This window comes from Lissotriton helveticus, chromosome 5_1, assembly GCF_964261635.1.
Source record: "Lissotriton helveticus chromosome 5_1, aLisHel1.1, whole genome shotgun sequence".
In the NCBI taxonomy this organism is placed as follows: domain Eukaryota; kingdom Metazoa; phylum Chordata; class Amphibia; order Caudata; family Salamandridae; genus Lissotriton; species Lissotriton helveticus.
Window position 1 is genome coordinate 468,557,123 of NC_136065.1, and position 27,259 is coordinate 468,584,381.

A 27,259-nucleotide genomic window follows, 5' to 3' on the forward strand; every position below is an offset into this window, starting at 1 on the left:
TCTGTGGAACTCTCTGCCCCTCAAGATTCGCTCAGAGCCCAAGATCCTACTATTCAGGAAACTTCTTAAAACCCACTTGTTTCCACAGTAGTGATTAATCGAGTCTCTTCTTTTTTTGGTCTGTCGCGCCGGGATGCCCCCGGATAAGCTGAGCGCGTTATAAGTTTCATATAATAATAATAATTCTGGTAGAAGCTGTATCTGACCGACGAGTGTCTCGCAACAGAAAATACCTTACCCAGTGGGCGGGGTTTATCATGGCTGCCGCTCGAGGCCCGTAGTCGTAGACGGTCCCATTGGAGGCTCCACAGGTTGCACGTTTTAATCGCAGGTGTTCATATCTGTATACCGCGTGGGCCCCCCGATCACCATCCACACCAGACAGGGGCTCTATCAAGTAGGCCTGGGCCTCTGTTTGAAAGAACCCCCTGCAGAAAAACATAAGTGGAGAGGCCATCAGATACAGAGACAATAGGAGACACTGACACACTTAACATAAGTACTCACTCAAGCATCCATTGACATCGAACATCTGGCACCGAACACATGCACAGACCCTGCCGGGGAACCAAAGAGCGGGACATACCTGCCTGAAAACATGTGGATCTAACCCAGCTTTTGTGGTGAACTAAGGGGAGGAAACCACTCGTCTAACCAGAAGGTTTAATCATAATCACAGAGCATGCAGCTTCTTCTAAAATAGACAACAGCAATAGGAAGCTCTAAGTTCTTCCAATCTCCTTATGACTTTGGAATTCATTTTAAAACGGATATAAATGCATAGCATCTCTGGTGGTGAAAGGGTTAAAATAGACACTGATGCCTTTGTGCACACAATACATGAGACACTGAGCCATACCCTGATAGATCACAGGCATATCAATGGAGAGGGATAGGAAAGAGGGGGCAGGCACGAAGCAGAGAGAGCCTAAGAGGTAGGTGGAAAGGGGGAGGAAGAGAGGTGATGAGAATCAGGAGGAGGACAAAGGTGGAACTGTAGCGTGGTTTGCCCTTCCCTCTGCCTGTGGTGACAGCTAATAATCATCATTCGTGTTTGACTCATCTCAGCTCCACAGAATGCTATTAATGTACATCTAACTCGCGCCGTAGACTCGTGGAACATGCTTATAGCCTACAGAAGGCTGGACTTGCAGTCTATTTCCAGGGAATGGACTGATTCATGCGATAGTCTTAGTCACGTGAAGCGCCCTTCGTGACCAAGGGAGATTGGCCCAGAAAATGGCTGCAGGTTACGCACAGAGCAGACCCTTCCCAACATGGCGCCACATGCCTTACCCAGCAGGCTTTGGGTGTACAGGGCCTGCTCGTGGAGAAGACCTGGATCTACAACTCCTTGCATCACCACAGCTTGTGCAGAGCATCCATTGTGGCCAATCTGAGGGGGTGCAGGGCATTGCCAAAGGTTGCACTCCTTTTCAACACAGCCACAGGCTATATATAGCAGGCTCTGGGTGCATATCAACTGGTCGAGGAGCATTCTTGAGGGCTGTGGCCTGGATCGAATCTTCCTCGTGTGAGCAAAGTTTGTGCAGGGCGCGCGTTGTGGCCAGAGGGAGAGAAAGCAGAAGTTTAATTTGAGCAGGTAGTTTCCGGCGCTAAACACCAGCACTTAAATGTCAACACCGGCGCATGTGACAGTCTGCCACAAGGTGGCGCTGTTTGGCTAATTTAGAGATGACCACAAAAACAGTTAATTATTAATGTAATATACATTAAATAATTACTATTACCTGTCCACTAGCCAGCCTTACAGCTTTGGGGGCCTGTAATAGTCTGAATTGTCAAACTTGTAGGTGTGTGATGGTTAGTAGTTGTGCTATTTTTAAAATATTTTTTATACAAATTAAGCACTGGGAGCAGTTTGTGGCCACACAGCATGCACTGCGATCAGGGCCTGCTACACACATTCAAAGGCACACACAGCTGGTTCTCTGGGTTCAGGGGCTGGCAGCAGGGCATTCAAGGCCACAGCCCACAGCTGAAGGACAACTACCAGAAATTACCCCCTTATCAAACAGCTCATAGGTACACTCAAATACGGCTAGCCTTAAGCTGGTTCTATTTAGCAGTGGTATATAATAGAATAACACTTTGCACCAGTGGCACTGTTCTCACAAACATGGGCAGATAGAAATATATTTTATTTCAATTGTGTCTTGATGAGTCCACCCAATGTGACCCAGATCGGCCCAATGCAATGGGTTCCATTAGACCAGTCATAGTAAGTGTCATGATCAGAAGTCACAGATGAGCATTCAGTGGATGATTGGCAGTCAATACCACAGCACGAGTAAACATGACCCGCAGGTGCTGCTGGAAGGGATGGAATACATACACAATTTTAATTTGACACATAGGCCCCCATTAGGTGTAGCCTCTGTTGTTACCGACACCATCGGAATTATGAGATCCGTGAGAACACCACCGTCACTCTACTTTCACTTGGAGATTTTGGCTGCTGCAAAGGACCAACATATCTGCATGAACGTATGGGGGATAATAAGGAATTAACAGGGTAATTGGACTCAGAATTATTGATCCCAGTGGCAGTTTCCCATGTCTTGGTTGACCATTGGGGTCCAATTTGTAATGGTCTGGATTTTTACCAAATGCGAAGTTACTGGTAACCTCAATATCAGTAACTCCGGGGGTGGTAAAATCTGACCTATTTACCTGACCACTCGGGAAACATCCTTTACAACGAAACGTTTTCCACGCAGTACCTTTACAACGCAGGAATTACAACGCAAGTCGTTACAACGACTTGCGCTGGAGGGCGCTGTAGGATAGGGAATAGTTTAATTTACTATCCAAAACCTTCCCTACTATCCACGGGGACTGGAGTTGGAATAGTAAATTAAACTATTCACTATCCAGCACCCCCAACGCAAGTCGTTGTAACGACTTGCGTTGTAAAACCTGCGTTGTAAAGGCATGCGTGGAAAAAGCATGCGTTGTAACGACATACATCCGACCACTCATAATGAGGGCCAAAGGGTTACTGCTCATACAAATACTTGCAGCTCAACATTTCAGTCCAGGGGACCCTGAAATGGAATAAATGATTCTCCACTTTGGGAAGGCCATGCTTGCGTCCAAAACATAAACAAACCCAAAGGCCTCACGCCGCACTAACAGCCCACTGGGGTTAGTTGAAGGCCACGTCCTGAGGCTCTAGGGGGTGTCGAGCATGGTCTGCATCTTTGCCACGCACACAGACCACACCAAGCATGGCTGAAGACTAGGAACTGGGTGCAAAGTATGACTGACTCCAGTGTGCTCTGACGTGTTTGCAAGAATGGAGATTAGAACATGTCTTGAGGTTAGAAAGCAATTAGTGAAGAAAAAAGATGTGACTGCTGGTAGGGGTGGATATCCAAAATGTCAGCATATGATGATCAGTTGTTGATGTTTAGATGGTTCAGTGGTGTACTTTGCGACCTAGAATGTTGAGGTGATCGTCAGTCGTAAGCATCTGAATGTCAAGACAACATGGTATCTCTTCTTGATGCTAAACCAGACAGTATAAAGGTAATGGTGTGGAATCAAGCTCAGCCCTTCGAAGAGCCTCTAGTAGCATTCCATTTCATCATTTGTAGCTCTTTTTGCCATTAGATAACTGCTATATGCAAATCAGCCTTAGTCTCACCTCAAAACAAGCAGTTTAGCCAGAACTGCTTAGATCGAGTCCCTTGTGAACAGGAGCATAAGCAACCGTAGACATGTTTCAGCCACATCATGTCTCATCAGTGAGGTGTAGTGTGTGTCACTATGGTGCAGTGAATCGGAGATCCAAGAAGGGGCACAGCTGTGCCACCTGAGGCAACTAACGTATTTAGGAAGCTATGCGCCCTCAACTATAATCCGGGTGAAAGTGATTCATTAAAGAACGATCATCATCAGTTTTCACATTAGAACTGATTATAATTTGGGAAAATGTATTAATTTGCAGTTTTATATAGTGCAAGAAATGAGTCACCTTCTGGCCACTGTAGAGTCCTTTGCAGGACAAAACAAAGAAATGCCTATGGGGATGTGCTGATAGGGCAACACAGGCTGCAAGGTATAGGCTAGGGCATGAAACTAGCTTTGGTCTCATCAGATCAGACTCATGATGATCCAAACTGACTCTGCCGTTTCTACATTGCACTAGTACGTAAATTATCACTGTCATGCCATACCCCAGGTTTCTCTGGTACGAAGAGCACTATCATGATCCTAGACACAAAATGGCCTGATGTATAAAGTACTACTGAAATGGAAGCTTCTATAGTGCCTGCTTTACACACCACCATTGACAATTATACCAGAATCCACATGGCTCAAGTATGTACGGCAGCACCATCATGACAGAACCATGCTCAGCATATATCTACTGCAAACACTGTTATACACTAAACCAAGCTGACAGTTATGTATAACCCCATTGTCAACATGCTACCCACCCCAGTTGCAGTTTCCATTTGTTCTTCTCTCCTCATCTTCTTTTTATCTCAGGGTCTAAGATACAAAAGGCACCCGGGCCTGCCAGGCTGGAGCTCCACACTCTTTCAACAGAAGGGGCTGCCTAAACATGATTGGCTGAAGTGCCAGCAGGTTAGCAGGCTGCTGCAGAGGAACAGTAAGGCCTCTGACTCCTTCCTCTCCAGGACAGTACTTTCACTTTAACTCTTTCAGGGACGTAAAACAGGCCTTCTGCATTGGCCTCTGCTTTCCTGCTGCGGTTACTGACAGACATGCCACACTACACACTTGACCATCCCTACGTGAGAGTGAAGGAGGTTCAACCTTAGTGTATCCTCCAAAAACGGATGTATGTCATTACGAAGCGGTGTTTACACTGCGCTACCATTACAACACAGTTATCACAACGCAAGCCGTTACAACGACTTGCGCTGTAGGCGCTGGACTTAGGAATAGTACGATTTACTATTCCAACTCCAGCCTACGCAACAGTAGGGAAGGTGTTGGAATAGTAAATCTACTATTCCTTAGTCTCTAGCGCCATCCAGCGGAAGTCGTTGTAACGACTTGCGTTGTGATGACCGCGTCGTAATGGTAGTGCGGTGTAAAGACCGCGTTGTAATGGTCGTCTCCCATCCAGGATGTGGGTCATCAAAAGATTTTTGAGAGGTCGTCCCACCCTCAACTTATCAAGACATGCTTCATTACTTGAGGACAGCTCACACTGGGGTAGGAATAGTGGCACTCTATCCGAGGGAAGCTATTGTATCCCTGGGAGTTCTTATAAATCTATGTTCAGTGCAAATACATGGGGTCCTGTTTTTTGGGAGCGAGAAAAAGTATAAAATATACTCAGGGGTATACTCAAGATATTCTTTATTCAGCGAGCCCCACTGGTATGTTTAAAACCACACACAAAACGGCCACATAGTGAAATACAGTTAATCACTGGACCCATGATCTATAATTACCAACATGCTTCTACCACTATATATGCCTAAGAAAGTCTAGGGTCTTCTTCAGGGTAATATAATCTAAGGCAATGGTGTACATTCAGACAATGCAATCAGGCAAACATAGTACCCTACCATTCCCTCTGTAAGGTCTGTAGACCCCTAGTCATACTAAACTACAACCTCCAAGGCAAAGAATGCGGGACGCCTCCTCCATTGTCACACATTCGTCAGAAGGCCGGCGTCGTAATTGCACCTATCGGGCCCCCTCAACTGCTGTAATGTGGGACACTACACACTTGCACCTGCATTGTTTTACAGCATGCCTGTTTTCCATCCATTGGAGCTACAAGCTACCTGTGCTACTTCGAGTAAGAGTAGCAAGCTGGCCAGTCAACCATGTTGGAGTGGACATGGGGCTGCAGCAAGAAGGGTGCCATGGTCCCCTTCAGATCTTGATAATTGCAGTCCATTCAACTTTGAAAGCAGCCGTCTAGAGTGCAGCTCACTGCGGAATGTAACAGTGCATGGATGGTGCAAGGATTGAGAGTAGGAACAGTAGGCAGATGTGGAAGGGAGACATGAGAAGAGGTAGGGAGCAGGAAGAGAAGATAAGAAGGAGCTAGGGAGTAGGAGAAGGGTTCAGACAGTATAGGCAGGAATTAGTTACAGGGAGATGAACCGTACCTGAGTCCTGAGCAGGTGCTGATGCTGACAGAGGAACCTTCAATTCCAAGCACAGATCCATGATAGAAGCAATGATCCTGCAGCAAAGAGATACATGTCAGTAGGGCTTCTTACATCAATTTAGAAAAGCAACCAATCAGAAGCTCAAACAGCCAGGGAACTGCAGATCACATTACACTTGACACTAAATGATTGCCATTCATACTGGTTAGGTTGTAAGGTCACAACACCCACACCTCCTTATGGAACAAATCCACGAGCATAACCCACACCTTCCAAACCACCCACCCACATTAATGGGTTTGGGAACGAAATGCCTTACTGGAAAACCTTCAATGGCGGAAAAGTAATCGCTGGTAGAGGTCTCCACAAAGCACCAAGGTGCCAGGTAATTGGCATAACGCCCGGAGTATCTGGGGAATACAGCCCCAAATCACTGTTTGTTTCAGACTACGCTCCCTTCTTCAGTCGTACAGACTATCCTGCAATGCCTCACCCCTTTCTTGCTAGTTTTCTGGGCTAAATGTGGCTTCTGCAGGAAGGCTTCCAGAGCTCTTGTGACGTCTCATTCTAGATTCAGGGACAGATGTACAAAACACATTTGTAGTCACAAACAGCACAGGGTGTGATCACAAATGAGTGATTTGAAATGTGCAAAATTCCTTTTACGGGCTAGAACATTTTTTCCAACTCGCAAAAAGGGGTTTTTATGACCTATTGCAATGCGCAAAAAAAAGGGCATCCCTCTCCTATTTTGGAATCGCAATGGAATGTATGCTTTGCTATGTCAACTTAAGTTTGAAACCATTGGCCCAATATGGAAACCTCAAAGGGGGTGAAATTTGATTATTTAAAGGGAAGCAATCACCGGGGGACATATTTCTCTTTGAGAATCATGTTAGGCAGGGGCGGCTCACCCATAAAGGGAGTGACCGTCACTTCAAATCACCTTAATTTATCTTAGCTTTGATTAGTATAGTGTGCGGGTCAAGGCATTGTGGAGGAGGGGTGTGGCCATGACATCATTGTTTATGGCAATGAGGGGAGCCTGTTTCTGCAGTGCAATTGAAGTACGCATGTCAATGTGACCGATGGCTTTTTAACGGCCAGCCTGACATGCGTACTTTACATATCAGAGGTTGGACTGTATGCAAGGCTGGTGGAGTGCAATGATTGCAGCTCCTCAGTCTCCAGTGGAGCGTTTTGTTACCATGCCCTTGCCAGTCATGAGGCTTCTCTCATGCTCTTTACTATAGTAACCAAAATGAGAGCAGCCTTAGCATTGGTGGGGATACATTCTCTGGTGCGCAGCAAGTCCACGCACAATGCGGTAAGGAGCTACAGGAAACATCCTTTACAACGAAACTTTTACAACGCACTACCATTACGACGCAACTTTTACAACGCAAACCATTACAACGCATAGCGCTGGGGGCGCTCTAGGATAGGGAATGTATTTAATATACTATCCAACACCTTCCCTACTATCCACGGGGACTGGAGTTGGAATAGTAAATTAAATAAATCACTATCCAGCGCCTAAAAGCACTATGCGTTGTAATGGTATGCGATGTAAAAACCGCGTTGTAAAGGTAGGCGTTGTAAAAGTATGCGTTGTAACGTCATACATCCGGAGCTACAAGCTGTGTGTACTTCAGTCTGCCTGCAGTTGGGCCCGAGAAAAGATCCAAATAAATCCTGTAGCGAGAACAATTCATTAGTCCCTACATGTGGGTGCTCAGTCCCCGGACGTCTCAGTTAATTGATCATTCACGATTGTGCCCCAAGTTGATTTTTAAACATGAGTTTATATTTTTCATATACATAAAAAAAATTCAACGACTAAAAATAACAGTGATGCAATAATCATCAATATTTCACGGTTCCTTCCTACCCATACAATCTAATGTCGGTTGCCAATAAAACAACAATTCATACGCAATCTGTGTGGGAGATAGTCCCGTACACAATTAGGAGGGTAACTTTCAACCTCCACAATGTCCAAAAAAGTGTGTATCCAGATGTCTTGTATATAGCTTGTTATCAGTCGGACTCCACCAATTCATAAAGTCGACGCGTTTCGGCCAACTCAATCAGGCTTCATCGAGACATGGGCAAAAAGTACGCCTACAAAATAATGCACTGACATGAGTACTACACATCTTCCCCTTTGTACCTCCTCATGCCCTATCTCACATGCAAGTGCCAGTGCTACCCCTAAACAATGAAGCATGGAAATAAGAAACACAAAAATTAATAAAATGATAGAATCAAAAATTGATGATAGAAACAGAACCTCGTGCTGTAAATCGTGCCTTGGTGGATAGACACAAAAACCATAAAGCCACCACCGATGTGCAACTACTCTCACTCTTATTTATCAAGTGCCATAATGCCAGTGAACCCAAAGTAATGGTGGTTGAAAGCAGGTGCCAGATAGTACAATGCTCCTAGTCTCAAAATAAAGCGGAGCTCGTACTTACAAGCGAGCATTGGGCCATGAACGACGCCTGGCCCGGCGGAGAACCGCCTCCGTAACGACTGCCACACTACTTGTCGCCAAACAAGGAAGCAGAAAGCCCAATCTTGCTGACAGGAATATTAAAGAGTCTGAAAAGCTCATTATGCAGCTCTTAAGATTTAATGGAAAAGTGCAACCAGATTAATTAATTGGATCAAAGCACCCTTTTGTGGTTTGAACTAAAGAGAAACGATAAAAGCGTGAGATTAAGCAAGTTGAGTATTTCCTGCTATAACACAGTGGGAGTGTGAAGGATTCCGGGAAAACACGGAAGGGTGTTAAGAAAGAGTCATTAGAAAGAACTGGAACATACCCCGGAAGTGTTTTTTGATACCCGAGTGCTTCCTGTGGACAACAATTTTACAAATGATCGTTGTCACAAAGTTAATGTCCTGAAAAAGGTGTTTTTTATTGAATATCATCCACTGAAACGTCACGTCGACAATTACATGTTTTTAAATTCCGGTGGCCACAGGCCAGATTCGAATATGTCACTTTTGTATTGTTTGTGTGATTCTTTGATAATATATGTTTTTAACTTATATGTATAGGTTGACAAATTGTATTTATACAGACATTGATAACTGGAGGCGAACACCGGAAAATATAAGGCCCCCCTTTCAATTTGGGATTACATTTTTTTAAGATGCCATTGTTTTAAGATTTTAATAGTGTTTTTGTATGAATATCAAAACAGCAATTATGTAAACATTGTCACATGTGAATGGGGCGATACCAAAGAGGATGATGGCGGAGCGATGGAGCAAATCAAACACTCACCCACAGTCAACTGATCTGGGTTTAATCCATCATCATTCTTTAGCCCACTCCACCACCCCAGTTCAGACATGGCCATATGCAAACCAGTCTTGACCCTCTGCCTCATGGGAACAGTCCAGCCCGAACTGCCACGCCATGTCTTACCTGGACCGGAAAAAAGCATCCTGGGACCGGTTTCTGGCTAATCAGCCGTCATCAGTCAGGCTAGCTTGAATCCAGTGGCAAAGTGAGCAAGAGACCCACGTCTGGGCATACCCTGCCAACAAAGGGCGAAAAAAGTGACACCAAAGGGGATGATGGACGGAGCGCTGGAGCAAATCAAACCCTCACCCCCAGTCAACTGATCTGGGTTTAATCCAACATGTGAATGCGTTCAGTAATTTAGTGCGCGGAGGGTTCAAAGAGTGTAGAGAATAGTGAACAGGGAGTGAGGGATCTCATGAGGCACGTGGGGGATACCATTTTGTTGTTTTGTGATTAGGGCAAACCCCTGTGGTTTATTTATATATGCAGTTGGGCCCAGAGCAGGTGGGCAGGCCTTGGCTCTCACTGCCTGTTACTTCCTTTCATCAGATTATAGTTCTTCAAAGTCGCAGTGAGCTAATTTTTGTTTTGCAACAAGAAACATTTGTGGTGTATTTTTTTAGTTAGATGCGATCTGCCTACCAATGATATTTTTTTCATAATATGTGTCACGAATTAAATTGTCGTATGGGTATGATTAAAAACGTACTTTCAAACGCTGTCTAAGGTGGTGTATACATTATTTCTTCAATAAAGAAATTATTCTCTACATAAATGGTGAAAGATGCATATGTTCACTGTGGATGTAAATTGCTGATTACATTTTATTTCATATAATTTTTTCATTTGCTTCAACCCCAAAATTGAAATTCCAGGCATTTTTATAAGCTAAAAAGGACAAGAGAGTTCACTAATTCAAATCCTTATTGCTGTATTTGGAATTTGGACTGGCACTAATGAAGTGAAATTTGTGCCCGAACAGTGTTAATGTGCAAAAATTACAAAATAACGAGTTAATACTATCACAAAATGTGCTGCATTACATCACTTAACTTGCTTTTTCCTGCCACATAATTTGGTCCTTTCGTGACGCATAATTCCATTGACCCTTCAAATAACATAAAACCAGCAATGTTGTTGGTCTACACCATGGACTCTGTTTGACCGCGCGGCAGTCAGCAGCCACAAGTCGTAGTTGTCAAACAATCTAAGAGGTACAGTGACATTGGCCGCTGGTGTGTGAGGGGCATTCTGCATCCCAACTGTGTGTGTGTGTGCTTTTTTATAGATCCAAGGTAGAGGGGACTCGTTTTCCTTGATTGACATAGGGTCAATGGCATCCTTGCTATCAGGGTCAGACTGGCTGTAGCGGGCATTGGGCGTTTCCCTGGGAGGCTGGAAGGTTGGGGGCATTTTTTGTTACTGGCGACCAGTTTTGCAGTGGTGCTTCAAAATCGGCCCCCAGTAACAAAAGCAGCATGATCCATCAACATTACCAGGGCTGCTTTTGGGTTCCCAGTCCAGCCTGCTTGCTATGCCACTGGATAGCCACCACAAGCTTGTATCAAGTCACGCTCAGCTGCTCCTTGCAAGTCATGATGACTTATGCGCACCACTTTCAAAATTCACCAGCCGCCACTGATGCTAGGCAGCCTTTGGGGAGAAGGCAGTGGTCCCAGGGACCACAGCCTGTTCCCCCATTTTGTTACCAAGGGTGAAACATGTTTTTAATCAAATCTATCATCTGCCCTCTAATGGACAAGGTCTGCTTAAAAAAATGTTTCCTGTTTTAGTAAGTAATCGCAAGGATGGTTGTCTGCATGTCACTAACCCTGCATTCATAGCCACTCAGATAGCGTCATAAACCTTTTTATACTATGAAGGGAACTGAAGGGGGGGAAGTGTGAGATAGAAGCTAGCGGAACATTCTATTTGATTTTTTTTAAGTGTGTGATTTCCTTATTGTGCATTGATTGGAATTGATCATCTGCGATAGTCTCACATACAATCTATGGGGTCCATTAGGATGGCGGCCCTAACGGAGAAGTGGAAAGCCCGCTAACAGTGCGGGGGTCCCGACAATGGCATTAGGATGCGCCCGCCACACAGGCAGGCGCATCTGTATGTTTACCATTGCGGCGGGCGGAGCAGGACTCTCCGCCCGCCGCAATGGTAAAAGTGCACGTTGTGCTTTTCAAAGCGCAACATGCCAGGCACCGCGCGGTGCCTGCCATGTTGCACTTTGAAATGCGGGGGGGTACCATAGGTACCCCCCAAGTGCACCCCCCAAGCCACGGACTCCCAGGGGGCCCGCAAGGGGCCCCCGCAGGGAGTCTCCGCATGCTACCGCCACGGAAATGCATTGTGTAAAGCCCATTGTAATATGGCGGGCGGTGTCTAAAAGACACCGCCACCATGTTACTAGTTTTCTGCCCCGGCCGCTAGGCGACCGGGGCGGAAAACAGGCGGGCGGTGTTTCACACCGCCGCGGTCCCTGCCGCCATCCAAATCTGGCGGGGGGGAATTGGGCTGATGATGTCGGGCGCATTTCCTCCGCCAGGCTGGCGGTAGCCACCACCAGCCTGGTGGAGGAAATCCACCCGACATCATAATGACCCCCTTAGTATTATCGACGGGTCCATATAGCCAGCGGCAAATAAACTGTGAACAAAGCATGAAATAGAAGCAAATTCCTACCCCTCTCCTCCTGCACTTTGTGTGATCCAGACCCACATCCCCAGCTCCCTTTACAAAAGCAACCAATGAGAAGACAGATCACCCTTGACATCCTGTTCACTCAAAGCCAACCAACCAGAGATCACTAGATCCAAAATCACATCCAGCATTGGTCAAGGTTAACAGCACTACAGGCAGGCGCTGATTGCAACCTTGTATGACTCCACCTAGCCCGCCCCTTCGCTTAGATTCTCATGTTTTGATCTGAAATTATCTAGGCAGCACGGACAGGTTCAAGGCTTACTTTATAGGGGTCTTGCCATGAAGACTCACTCAAGGCCCCAAAGAGTAGAATCAGTTACCAAATGAATTTCCAGCGGTCTTTCTAGGTTCTAGGGAATGTGGTTTTGGTCACCGGTTCTATCTGACTCAATGTCCGCTGACAGATGAGTCCAAGCTTGAATGGAGGCTCGCATTTAAATGTGGAAATCCTTTGACCTGTTGCTGCGCCTTTAAGGCCCATCACAACTTAAAGGTACAAAACCATAAATCTGCCTTCCTGGTTCTAACTTTATTAGCAAACACTTGTTACTTGTATACCCTGTGACTTGGGAGCTTGACTGCTCACTAGCCCTTCACCTTGTAGACAAGTCGAGCACTGGATGGCAAGAGTTCCATGTGGCTTGGAATACCAGCCCCATGGGTTTTTGGTGAGCAAAATAACGATGGATTTAACCTAGATCTATTGATTGGGTGTGAATGTTTGATTTTCTCTGCTTTCAGTCCATCATCTGTGTGGCTGTTGCTTTCTCGCCCTAAGTGCGCCGGGCATGCCCAGACGTGGGTCCCAGGCTCAATGTGCCACTGGATTCAAGCTAGCCTGGCTGATGAGGGGTGATGCCCCGAAACCGGTCCCAGGATGCCTGTTTCTGGTCCAGGGAGGACCTGGCTTGGAAGTGCAGTCTGGACTGTTCACATGTAGCAAGGGTTAAGACTGATTTCCATAAGGCTGGGTCTAAACTGGGGTGGCATGGTGAGCAAAGGAACGATGGATTTAACCCAGATGTATTTACTGGGGGTGATTGTTTGACTTGCTCTGCATTCCGCCCATCAACTGTGTGTCTTTTGCTTCCATGGTTTGTGTGGGCAGAGATGTTATGGAAGCGGGTTATCAATGCTAATTGGATTTACAAGGTAAAAAGCCATCAGACTTCATCAATCATTGGTGGAGCCCAGTCAAGGTTGCCACGCAGTGGAATTGGATTTAGAAGATAAGGCGTAGAAAAGGCTTTTCGTCCTTGTGGCATTGTTTGAATTTAATTAGCTTTTTTTTTTCTAAATTACCAAGTTCAGATTCCCAAATCTTAAAAATTCTACTCTTTATTAATGTAAGGTGAAACTCAAAGCTGGCCTGGAGTGAATGAAATTTTCGGGGGGGGGGGGGGGGGGGGAGGAGTACTTCTTTGTAAACCAGACGGTTGAGTGGGAGTAGCTGACAGTTGCCGGTGGAAATACTGAATTAAAACTTGGCTGTTCGTGCAGAGACATATTGGTCGCCAGCTGTCTGTCTGTCTCGTTCTCTGAGACTAAATTCTAAATGCCACCAATGTAAAAAGCCAACCGAGGAACCTTCTATGCACATCTCCCTGACTACCTCCTGGGCAAGCTGAAGGCTTACAGGCTGGCCTGCGCCCCTTCTACTGGACTTACTTTAAATGTTACCTCTAACTCTGAATATCTATGGTACGCCTTAATGTTCACTTTTCACTGATTATAGCTAACAAAGATGTCTTACTTTTCTAAAGAGGTCTTACTTTTCGTGTTCAGAACGTTTTGGACAGCATGCTACTTTAATACATCTTTCTTCACGATATAATACTTGTACACAATTATCATGGCCATTGACACCCCAAACATTCTGGTTAGGTTTTTATTTATTTGAAGAACAACCTTGTGTTTTTTTTAATTTGCAAGTCTGAAAATTGGTGCTATCAAAAGGAGAGAGAACAGAATCTTTTTAACCCCTCCCATGCTCGTGACGGAACCATTCCGTCACAAGCCTCGGGTGGGCTGTGCTGGTGATGGAATGGTTCCGTCACGGCCCTCTCGCCGCGCCTGCGCGGTGCGAATTCCGCACCTGCGCTGACGTTCTAAAGAGCGGTGGGGCCGTAACGGAACCGTTCCGTCACAAGCACAGCTCACCCGAGGGCCGTGACGGAGCGGTTCCATCACGAGCACGGGACCGCCGCGCGGCCCCGCCTCCCCCTTAGCGCTGCGGCGGAATAGCCACCGCAGCGAAGGGGTTAAATCAAGAGTTTCCATTTTTGTGCGGGATTACCTAACCCTTTTCTTGGAAGGTGACGTTAAGCCTCACAGAATCTCTAGAATAAAAGTGAAATTCATGAGAAGTTGGTGGGTCCAGAACAGCCGCGGCCGGTAGTGGGAGTACCTGCCGGGCGGTGACGTGGGGAGGGGGAGGGGCAGGGTGGGGGGTAGTAATGTATGGATTACGGACCTTAACAGGTAAGTAAACATATAAATAAATAAAACAAATTTCGTTGTCTGCACTGCATCACCAAATGCGATGCAGTGCGCGCAACGAAATTCGTTTTATTTATTTATATGTTTACTTACCTGTTAAGGTCTGTAATCCATACATTACTACCCCCCACTATGCCCCCCCCTCCCCACGTCACTGCCCGGCAGGTACTCCCACTACCAGCCGCGGCTGGTCCAGAATATGCTCAGGGGGTGCAGGAGAAAAGGGGAAGAAACTTTACAAAGATAGGTAATGAAATACAGGGCACAGTTTTCATCTAGACACCTATAAAGGGCTTGCATTGCCCCTGTGTCAAGCAAGGCAAGCCCGTGAATCAGAGCCACCTTGCATGGCTCTGCGTGGCATAGTAAATCAAGAGTTGCACAAGGCAGTGCAGGTCACTACTTTGTTGGACTCTGCGCTGGGAAGGCGTTCCATGAGGCGTGCCCATGCATCCACCCATGGTTTTTGGCGCATTCCTAGATTTGCGTACATTAGTATATCTTGGAATGAGTCAAAATGCTGTGCCTTCCCAGGTGAGGCATAATGAGGGGAAATATCTTAATTTCTCCTCATTTTTTCCATCTTTCTATGTGTGCTGCATTCTGCGGCACAAGTAGAAAGAGGAAAAGGCCTCAGAGGATTGTTTAGGTGCAGGAAGGTGCCACTTCCTGCACAAAAACAATCCTGCCTGAAATGCACACACCCTTGCACCATGGCTCAAGTGTGCCTGCGTTAGCGCTATGCTGCACTCAGTGAGTGGGCTAAAGAATGGTGATGGATTAAACCCAGATCAGTTGACTGGGGGTGAATGTTTGATTTGCTCAAACGTTCCGTCCATCATCCCCTTTTGTATCGCTTTGTTCGCCCTATGTGTGGCAGGGTATGCTCAGACGTGAGTCCCTTGCTCACTTGGCCACTGGATTCAAGATAGCCTGGCTGATGAGGATTATGAATCCGAAACCGGTCCCAGGATGCTTGTTTCCGGTCCATGGAAGACATGGCTTGGCAGTTCGGGCTGGACTTTTCCCATGAGGCAAAGGGTCAGACTGATTTGCATATAGCCATGTCTGAAATGGGGTGGCTGAGTGGGCTAAAGAATGGTGATGGATTTAACCCAGATCAGTTGACTGGGGGTGAATGTTTGATTTGCTCAAACGTTCCGTCCATCATCCCCTTTTGTATCGCTTTGTTCGCCCTATGTGTGGCAGGGTATGCTCAGACGTGAGTCCCTTGCTCACTTGGCCACTGGATTCAAGATAGCCTGGCTGATGAGGATTATGAATCCGAAACCGGTCCCAGGATGCTTGTTTCCGGTCCATGGAAGACATGGCTTGGCAGTTCGGGCTGGACTTTTCCCATGAGGCAAAGGGTCAGACTGATTTGCATATAGCCATGTCTGAAATGGGGTGGCTGAGTGGGCTAAAGAATGGTGATGGATTAAACCCAGATCAGTTGACTGGGGGTGAATGTTTGATTTGCTCAAACGTTCCGTCCATCATCCCCTTTTGTATCGCACTCAGTGGACCAGCGCAGAGTTAGAGCAGGAATGTGCCCGATCTTAGCAGATGTGGCACATTCCTGCCCTCTACATTTGGTTCTTTGTGAAACTAAGGAGTTAGGTCCATAGGGGCATGGGGGTAGGCTAGACCCTTTTTAAGCAAGAAAACAAACAAGGTGCCTACACCACCCTTCTTTATACAAAGTCTTACTTATGACGGCCAAAAAATAGTTTCTTTAGTTTGACCAGGTATTTTTATTCATACCGTTCATTTATATTTTCTTTTTTAAGACTTTTTGTTAGATCATTATTGCAAAGATTAAGACAACTGTACATTCATATATTTACATAACTATACAATGCAATTTACAGACATAAAAACAACAATACATATAGACGCTAAATCAAACAGATTTTTAACATCATACATCCCAACGAAAAATACCTTTTTAGACAAAACAGAACATTATGTATTCATGTACATTTGATTCCAAAAAGTAAAGGACAAAGTCAAAGAAAAAGGAGTGTAATCAATCAATGAAACAATCTTTGAGCCAGCTATTGCTAAGTAGTTACTCCTTTAAATTTGCCGACACGTTTCGGATGCCAGGAAACCAGTTCCTGGTATCTCCTCAGGGCTTTGTCATTTATCAGGTTGCTGTTAGGAATGGGGGGCTGTAGAGAATCTTTTCTTTGTATCAAAATAGTGGTAGTTCATACATTTTAACCATCTATGAAAGTGTGCTCTTCAGTTAGTACACAACGTCTCCCGTTTCTCTTATTCCATTTTATCTTTGGTTCAATATCTATAGCCAAGATGGATTATTGGTCTTTCGCAACTGTGTAATTATCCCAGTTTTCTGCCCTGCAACGTTGTATCACTTTGCTACTTCTTCTGGCTTCGGATACTTCGAACAAGCAGACCCTTTTAACTGCAATGTTGCTACAGCCTGCATCCCGACGAAATCTACATTTGGTGCAGCACATTGTCTTGTTGCATTGCGTTGCATCAAATCTTTGTAAATCTGCCCCCAGGTATTTGAGACATCAAGGCCCAGATTTACAAAACTGTCATGGAACGCAGGCACAGCGCTGCCCTCAAAGGTGCTGTACTACGTTGCGTGACAGGGAGTAAGCAGGAAAGTGCCATATCTACAGAAATATGTACGGGTACCCTTCCAGTACAAATTACTGTGGTCCGGATGACTTTAAAACGTTTTCCACTTTGGCTGTGTGTTGTACAGTTTCAGCACACATGCAACGAGGGAAGAGTTAGGAGAAATTAAAGCATTTCTCCTTTTTAACTCATGCCTTCAAGTGGCGTTCATTTTTGGTGCAAACCCCTATCTGCTATTGTTAGTAGATAGGATTTTGCATCAAAAACTAAGGGTTACTATCCATGGAAGGACCCCTTGACGAGAGAGCAATGCAAAGCAGCCCTTTTTTGTGTTACTTTTTCTTGGAAACAAAGCAACGCCAATTTGCATTGCTTTGTACAAGTATTTTGTATTAGGTCTGAATTATAAAAGTAGCGCAAACCAACGCCAAGCCTCCGTAAATCTGGCCCCATGTATGGAAGCATCCTGGCTTATAATGAAATGTATTTTCCTGGCTTATAATGAAATGTATTTTCCTGGCTTATAATGACATTTATTTTCCTGGCTTATAATGAAATGTATTTTCTATGCATTTTCAGTATAGGTCAATGATTATTACATTAAATATTATATTGTAGAGAGATCAACCCTTATTGATCATTCATCAGTCTACCAGTTTATGGTGAGACATGGCCCTGCATCGGTCTGTAAAATTCTCCAACAGCTTTTATTATCTGTATCTGATGACGATGCCAAGATGAGTGTCCAATTAAATTGAGCCTGTGAAGCTTCCATCCTCTTCATGTGTCCTGCTTGTGAGAGAGCACTATGTCACTGTTAATTCATCCGATTTTGTTGATATGCACTGTATTTACTGCAGTGGCGGCTCCTCCTCCTGTCTCTCAGAGCAGTGTAAAAGGAAAAATAAAATGATAATAGCAGGAGTTATTATTATTATTTTATTTTAAACCCCTTCCATGCTGGTGACGAACCCCAGCCGTCACGCTCCACGGTGCTCGTGTGCTGATGACGGCTGGGGTTCATCACGGCCCCGCCCTGTCCGTTCCGCAGCCGCACAGGGTGGGAATCGCGGCCGCGCGGAAGGGGTTAATATCTTCCAGCCAGGGGCAGGCTGGGCTTCTGTGAGTCGAGGCAGGAGGAGTGATTGCCGCTGCATGAAGTGCGCATGATGGTTTGGTCGGCTGTCTTGGACCGGCCAAACAATCATGCGCACTTTGCATGTTCTCCACCCTGGCTGTAACGCGCACCCCTGGTGAAGAACATGCACAGGCTATCAGTACCCGTCTGAGTGCCGAACCACGGTGCTCAGACCAATCACAAGGCTACTGTCATGGTGACAGCAGCGTCGTAATTGGCTTAGGGAACCTTAGGTTCTGCCAGGAGCCAGCAGAATATCAAGGGGGAAGAAGAGGCTGTGGCAATGAGCAAACAAGTCTTTTTTTTCCTTTCTAACCTCCCGCCACCATTACCTACAAGCCGCCACTGATTAACTGAATTAACATGTTGCTTGCCTGCAGCCATTTTGCATGCCTATGTTAAACCAAGCATCCTAGGCTGTTTCACTTCTGACACATGCAGCTTTACTTTCATACCTGGCATAGCAGAGCGAACATTTTCAATTGAGCTAGCTCATTGCCTAGAAGCTCATTTGTTGTAACATTTTCAAGGACTTTTTGCAGTCCTTTTGAGAGAAAGCCAAGCATCTTCGGACACCCACTATTTAAGCCCTGGGGTTAACATCCATGCTCATTTGCCCTTCCATTGCTTTCTCCATTGCTCCCTCCCTTGCATCTTCACTTCTTCTTTGATCTTTGCATCCTTCTCTCACCTCAGCACCCCCCCCCCCCACCCATCTGCATTTCATCCCATCAGACTCTGTGGCTTAGCTATTTCCTTTTCTTAGCACTTCTGTTTTGCATTAGTACCTTCCTTTTTCACTCCCTTTTAAGCCTAATTACTTCCTCGCTCTACACCCGCCTCATCCTCCCTCTCCTCCTTTCCTGCTTTAGCTTGTGGAAGCAGGTGTCAGACAGAGAGGAGCATCACCCATGCCGCTGGAAAGTATCTTTGTTATTTCTACTCATGCTCTAGTTCCAGTATGGTCCACTGCTGACCAGAGCTCGGCGTGACCATACTGAATGCTCAGTACCAGGAAGAAGGGCCACTTTCCTGCTCACCGCTTCTGGTTCCTTGACCATGGTGGAAGCTAGTGTTCTGTCATGATTAGCAGCAATATTGGTGTCCATCCCGCAACTGGCATTGCTTCTCAGCATGGGATCTCACTAATTCATCCATCCCTCTGTCTGTCCATCCATCCATCCATCCATTTTCATCCTTTCTAATTTCTTTAATTTGGTGTGGTTATCAATTAATCACGTATTTGTAGAGCGCTTACTGCTGGTGTCATTTGAACAGCCAGGTCTTGAGTCCCTATCTGAAGGTGGGTAGCGATGGTGCAGTGCAGAGGTGGAGTTGTAGGTCGTTCCAGGCTCTGGCGGCGAGGTGGGAGAAGGAACATCCTCCTGTACGGCTGCATCACATATTTGTATCTCTGTGTGGGCGAGGTTCCTGTTTCGCTGGTGGAAGTGCAGGTAGTAGTTCATGTAGGCCAGTCCTTGGTTATGGAGGGCCTTGTAGGCGTGGGTCAGGGGCTTGAAAAGGCATCTCTTCTTGACTGGGAGCCAGTGGAGATCCTTATGGTGCTAGGTAATGTGGGATCTCTTGGGCAGCTTGAGGATTAGTCTGGTCGCAGAGTTCTGTATCAGCTGTAGTCTCTGCATGAGTTCAGAAGTGGTGCTGGCATATAAAGGTTTGCCAAAGTCCATTCCACTGGTGACGAGGGCCTGTGTTATCGTTTTCCTGGCGTTGGTGGGGAACCACTTGAAAATCTTTCGGAGCATGCGGAGTGTGTGGAAGCATGCTGAGGAGACGGAGTTGACTTGGCGTTTTATGAAAAGTTTGCTGTCATGGATGATACTGAGATTGCGGGCGTGGTCTTTAGGAGTGGGGTGGGACCACGTTCTGATGGCCACCAGGAGTCATTCTATAGGGTGGTGTGCTTGCTGAAGATGAGGAGTTCCATCTTGTCTGTGTTGAGCTTGAGGCAGTTGTCCATCATCCAGACTGAGACGTTCTTCATGCAGTTGTGGAAGTTGGTTTTAGTTGAGATGGGGTCCGCTGAGAGTGATAGGATGAGCTGGGTTTCGTCGGCCTAGAAAATGATGATTATGTTGTGTGATCTGACGATGTACACGAGTGGGGTCATATAGATGTTGAAGAGGGTTGATCTGATGGATGATCCTTAAGGTACACTACAAATGTTGTGTTTGGCCTGTGATGCAAAAGGGGGGATCTTGACTTTCTGGTTGCGTCCCATGAGAAAGGATGGCATCCATTTGAGGGCGTAGTTCACAATGCCAATGTGTTGAAGATGGTTGATGAGGGTGTGGTGGGAGACAGAGTTGAAGGCGGAGGAGAGGTCGAGCAGAACCAGGGTGGCTAATTCTCCTCTGTTCAGTAGGGTGCGAATGTCGTCTGTTGTGGTGGTCAGGGCTGTGCCGGTGCTGTGGTTGGTACTGAGACCTGATTGTGAAGGATCGAGTAGGTTGTTTCTTTCCAGGTGTTTAGTGAGTTGGAGGTTGTTGGCCTTCTCCAGCACTTTGAATGGAAAGGTGAGTAGCAAGATGGGTCAGAGTTCTGTAGATCGCTGGGGTCTGCCGAGGGTTTACTTGAGGAGTTGTCTGGCGATGGTGAAGTGTACAATGGAGTGGTCTTGGTCTGACCAGGTGAGTTATAAGGTGTGGCTGTATCTGATTCTGTTGCTGGATGTGAAGATAGTGTCCAGCGTATGGCCTGCTTTGTGGGTGGGGTCTGTGACTAGTTGCTTGAGTTCGATATTGTCCAGTCTTTGCAGGAGGTCAGTGGAGCTGATGATGGTAATGTCGTCTATGGGAAGGTTGAGATCTCCCAGGAGGACTTATAGTTCTGATTTAATGGCGAGCAGGGAAATAAATTCAGCGATGGCATTACTGAGGCTGGTCCGTGGTCCTAGCAGTCCGTAGGCGAGGGTGCCTCTGATGGTGGTGTTGTCGTCAGTTTCGTGCCGGAAGTTCATATGTTGCATCATAGGTGTGGTTTCATCATTGGAGCTGGTGCAGGTGATTGGCTCCTTGTGGATTATGGAGATGCCACCTCTAGGTTTTTTGGTGCGGTCGCGGTGCATCATTTTGTAGCCAAGGGTAGGTGCTGTGTCTGGAGTTGCTTCTAGGGTGAGCCAAGTTTCTGTGATGAAGGTCACGTCTGGCGTGAGGGTGGTGATGGTGTACCAGATTTCAGTGGCGTGCTTGCAGAGCAAAATGTAGTTGAGCAGGAGGCAAGAGAGTTGTCCGGGGGAGGTCTCCGGCTTCTTGTGGTGGAAAGGTGCTGATCATTGTTATGGGGTTCGGCTCTGGGGTTGAGGTGAACTTGCAGCTGATGCAGGAGAAAGGTCCCTTTGTGGAGCGGGGTGATGTGAGGCAGTAGTTGTGCTGTCTGGAGTTTAGTGCACAAAGGTCTGTGGCAGAGGAGCGGTGGGCGTGCAGAAGTAGAGAGGTCCTGGTGCTGCGAGTGGTCCAGGCATGGGCGGGCGTAGACAGGCTTGCCTTTAGCATGCCTTCAGCGTGCGGGCGACGGGGAAACAACCTTACAATGCAACTTTTACATCGCACTACCATTACAGCGTAGTCATTACATCGCAACATCCCTTACATCGCATGCCATTACAACGCATACCATTACAACGCATGTCATTACAATGCAGTCATTACAACGCACACCATTACAATGCATACCATTACAACGCATAGTACCCTTACACTATCCAACACTTAAACTACCGTTGCAACCCCTGGAGTTAGAATAGTAATTTTTACCCCTACACTGTCCAACACATACCCTACTGTTGCACCCCCTGGAGTTAGAATAATAATTTGTACCCCTACACTACCCAACACTTACCCTACTTTTGCACCCCCTGGAGTTAGAATAGTAATTTTTACCCCTATACTATCCAATACTTACCATAAATACAATGTAATGGTATGCGTTGTAAAGGTAGTATGCGATGGAATGCGTTGTAAAGGTAGTTTCTTAAAATGCGATGTCGTGTCATGCGATATAATGGAATGCGATGTAAAGGATTTTGCGATGTGAAAAATGCATTGTAAAGGCCTGCGTTGTAAAAGTATGCGTTGTAACGTCATACAACCGGGCGACGCGGCCAAACAGTGGCATCTCTATATGTAATCCTGGGAGGATGGAAGGGTTGGCTGGGAGGCGGGAGGGAGACGGGATCTGTGGCTGAAATGGCGGGAAGACACTGCAGGGGACTGCCAACGAAGGCTAAACAGCAATTAAATAACAGTACAATTCACACAGGCTAACAGAAATAAAGTTAAATTAGAATACTATTCGCACGGACTAACAGAAATAAACTTTACCGTTAAAAAAGAATTCCCACGGGGCTAATCAGCCAGCAACCAAACCGACCTCATCTAGGACCCTTCCAATCCCTCCTTCTGGTTATTTCTTTAAACTCTTCCTCCCTTCGGTTCATTCTTCCCCCCATTATTTCACTTCGACACATGTCATTTCTTCCTTGTGCCAGTATTCCACAGCGCTCCTAGCTTCCTTCTGTTCCTTCCCCCTCTTCTCACTGCACGCCTCCCCCTATGCCTTTACACCCTTCCCCACCCCCTCCCCTTCTGTTCCATCCCTCCTCTCACTCCAACCTTCCTCCATACCTTCTCTTTTGTTCCTTCCACTACTATTGAGCCGCTCTTTTGTTGCTGAGCAACCGACACAATATTGCATTAGCAGCAGCTAATTTCCCTTTACCGAAAGTAACAGAGATAATGAGACATCTTTTCTTCTCAGGGAAGATGATTCATCTCTGTGGCAAGGGTGAGTGGATTTCGCTGAAACGAATAGTTTTCTTACCTGTCGGTGTAGTTTTGCAGCTTGAAGATCTTTCTGGATTCACTATGCTGTGCATTATTCCGCGGTCTTGTGGTTGGGTCCGGATTCGTAGTCTTTTCTTTGTTTTTTTTTTTTTTTTCTCTTTGCCCAGGTGGGCGTCGGCGTCACACCCCCTTTGGGTGTATTTCCGGTGACGTCGGCATGCTTCCTGCGGAAGCTCCCACTCTTGGGCGCCATCTTCGGGTTCTTTTTTTCCGTGTTTCTTTCGTTTCCGAAGTAATGGCAATGTTCTTCTTAGTTTGTATTTACCGCTTTGTATTTTCAAAGTCTATTCTTTAGTTAACCACCTCTTCTCTCTCCAGCCTCATCTTTCTGGCGGAGGTGGGTGGGTTCGCTAGTGAATCCAGAAAGATCTTCAAGCTGCAAAACTACACCGACAGGTAAGAAAACTATTCGTTTTGCAGCGTGAATCTTTCTGGATTCACTATGCTGTGCATAGATTTTGTAGCGGTTTCTCATCTCTGTGGCGGCTGGGTGGAAGATGAGCGTTGGGTGTTGAATATGTGCTGTAGCACCTTCTGTCCCACTTGAGCTTCCTTGTTCATTTGTATGTCCACACAGTAGTGCTTCGTGAACGTGTGCACCGAAGCCCATGTTGCCGCCAGGCATATGTCCTCTATGGGTGTGTTAGCCAGGAAGGCTATTGTAGCGCCCTTCTTCCTGGTGGAGTGGGCACGTGTCCCCTCAGCCAGTTCCTGTCCTGCCCGTTTGTGGCAGAGTTGGATTGTTTGTGCGATCCATCGTGCAATGGTCCTTTTGGTTACTGCTTTGCCCATGAAGCTGTTTGCGAAGGACACAAAAAACTGTTTCGTTTTCCTGTGCCCCTTTGTCCTTTCAATGTAGTGCATGACTGCCCTTCTGGCGTCCAGGGTGTGCAGAGCTCTCTCTGCGCTGGTTGTGGGTTTTTGGAAAAAACTCGGTATCTGTATAGACTGGTTCATGTGAAAATTGGATACCACCTTCGGCATGAAGTGTGGGTCAGTCCTCATCACAACTCTATCGTTGTGTATTTGTATGTATGGTTCTTGTAGCGTCAGCGCTTGAAGCTCGCTTACTCTGCGTAAGGACGTTATCGCAACCAGGAAGGCTGTTTTCATAGTTAGCATCTTTAGGGAGGCCTTGTGAAGTGGTTCAAAGGGCTCTTTCATGAGTTCCGTTAGGACTGTGTTCAAGTTCCATGCAGGTGGCGGCACCCGCTTGGGTGGTGCGATCCTTTTCGCTCCTTCTAGGAATCTCTTCACCACCTGTGATGTGAAGAAGCTCCTGCACGTTTCTCCCCTTGTGTAGGCTACTATCGCTGCCAAGTGAACTCTTAACGAGGATGAGCTAAGGTTCTTCTCCAGTAAGTGCGTCAGGTACCTTAGCACTGTGGAGTCCCTCTTCATCTTATTGTGGAGTCTTTCCTGTCTGCACCATATTGTGAATCTTTTCCATTTCGCAACGTAGCACTTTCGAGTGCTGGGCCTTCGTGCCTCCCGAAGTACCCTCAGGGTGCTTTCTGGTAGTCTCAAATGTGCGAACTCTATGTCCTCAGGAGCCACGCTACTAGGCTCATGCTCTCTGGCTCTGGATGCAGTACCTCTCCGTTCTGCATGGACAGTAGATCTTTCCTCCTGCTGAATCTGTGGGGTGCACACTGTGTCATCTCCATGATCTGCGAGTACCAGGTCTGCCTCGCCCACTGCGGTGCGACCAGTATCAGTGTCATGTTGCTCGCTCTGCACTTGCTCAGTACTCTGTGCATCAGTGGTATCGGGGGAAAGGCGTAGGCAAATGTCCTTGACCAATCTATCCATAGGGCATTCCCCAGTGTCCCCTCCTCGGGCTGCCTGGATGCGAAGTTTTGGCATTTTGCATTCTGGCGTGTGGCAAACAGGTCCACCGATGGTGTCCCCCACCTGTCGAACAGGTATCTTGTCTCCTGAGCATTGAGCTCCCACTCGTGGGATGCCGATGTCTGCCTGCTGAGCCAATCGGCTTGTATGTTGTCCTTCCCTGGTAGGTGTATGGCTAGCAGGTCTATCTTGAGAGGGATGGCCCATCTCCATATCTCCTGCGCCAGCGTTGAAAGCGGTGCGGACTGTGTGCCCCCCTGCTTGTTGATGTAGAACATCGCAGTGGTGTTGTCTGTTTGTATCAATACCCTGTGCTTGTACAGTCTTGTTTGAAAGGCCTTCAGTGCAAGGAAGATTGTCTTCAATTCTAAGTAATTGATGTGCTTTGTGGCATCCGTCGGTGTCCACAGTCCCCTCACCTTGAGCTCCTCCATGTGAGCGCCCCATCCCTTCAGGGATGCGTCTGTGGTGATGGTCACTGTTGGCGTTGGGGGCGTTAGAGGCTTTCCCCTTGCTATGTTCTCCATGGTCCACCATGTCATCTCCTTCTGCACTGCGTGCGTTACAACCACTAGATCCTCCCAACTGCCTGTAGCTTGTGACCATTGCTCCTGTAGCCATTCTTGAATGGGTCTCATGTGGAGTCGTACATTCGGTACCAGGTGGATGCATGATGCCATCATCCCCATGATCTTGCTCGCCGTCCTCACTGTCCGAGCTTGTCCCTTCCGGTAGAGGCGAGTTTCCTTCACCAGCGCCCTCGCCCTCTTCTCGCTGGGGAACACCTTGCCCTGTAAGGTGTTGATCTGTGCTCCCAGGAAGATCTTCACTTGTTCCGGCTCCATTGATGATTTCTTCCAATGGATGGAGAACCCCAGGTTTATGAGCGTGCTGGTCACTGTATGTGCGTGCAGCTTGCATTTCTGGTATGAGTTTGCTTTCACCAGCCAGTCGTCCAGGTAAGGGTATACATGTATTCCCTGCCTTCTTAGGTGCGCTGCGACTGCTGCGAGGCACTTTGTGAAAACTCTTGGTGCCGATTTTAGACCGAAGGCCAGTGTCGTGAACTGGTAGTGGCTTTCTCCGACGGTGAACCTGAGCATGTGCTTGTGCTTCCTGTTCATTGGGATGTGCAGGTATGCGTCTTTGAGGTCTATAGTGACCATGAAGTCCCCGGTCTGCAACTGTGGGAGCACCTCTTGCAGGGAGGTCATTTTGAATTTTTGCGTTCTTATGAATTTGTTCACGAACCGTAAATCGAGAATGGGCCTCATTGTCTCGTCTACTTTTGGTACCAGGAAGTATGTTGAGTATACTCCTGTGTTTCTTTCCTTGAAGGGTACCCTTTCTATGGCCTGCTTCTGCAGGAGTTCTTTTGCTTCTTCCTGAAGGCACTGCAGCTGCTTGCTTGCTAGCGGCTTTCTTCTTGGTTTTCTGTTTGTTGGCCTCGCCTCCAACTCTATGCAGTATCCGAATTGGATAATGTTGAGGATCCATTTGTCTGATGTGATTCCTCTCCACTCCTGGAGGTGGAATCTTAATCTTCCTCCCACTGGTGTCCTGTGGTCGTAGGTGTCTAGTTTGTCTTGACCCATCTGTACGTGCTGCCCCCTGGGATCTTTTTTGTGGGTGGGCACACGGATTTTTTTGAAGTCACTTGGAGGTGGGCTGCTGGCCCCCTCTTCTATTTTGTCCCCGTCCATTTCTCCCTCGAAAGGACTGGCCTCTTTGTTGGTACTGCCAGGGCTGTTTCTGATGGCCCTGCTGACCCTGCGAGTCTGCCTGGTGCGTTTGCTGGAAAGCCTGGTGTGATGTACCTGGCTGGTTTCCGCCTCTTCCGCCGGGCCTCCGTGACGGGGTGCCCCTCTTGTTCCCTCTGAACTGCAATGCTCCCATGGATCTTGCTGTTTCGTTATCCTTCTTAAGTTGGCTGAGTTGCTCATCAACTGTTTGTCCGAAAAGCGTACTGCCGTTGAATGGTGTGTTCAGGATGCTGTGTTGCACCTCCGGTTTGAAACCGGATATCCTGAGCCAGGCGTGTCTCCTTTCCGTGACGCCCATCATCATGAGCCTGCTGGCGGTGTCTGCCCCATCCAGGGCCGTCTTAAGGCAAGAATTTGCAGCA

At 46.9% G+C, this 27,259-nt stretch overlaps 1 protein-coding gene across 1 annotated transcript in view; it reads right to left on the reverse strand.

Annotated features, from left to right (window-relative positions):
* Positions 1-27,259, reverse strand: part of ADAM8 (ADAM metallopeptidase domain 8) — a 161,372-nt gene that overhangs the window by 100,489 nt on the left and 33,624 nt on the right. The window contains exons 5-6 of the mRNA XM_078640406.1: positions 6,126-6,202; positions 239-428 (exon numbers count right to left, since the gene is read on the reverse strand). Of these exons, the coding sequence (XP_078496532.1) occupies positions 239-428; positions 6,126-6,202 (267 nt within the window). The remainder of the gene's footprint in view (positions 1-238; positions 429-6,125; positions 6,203-27,259) is intronic.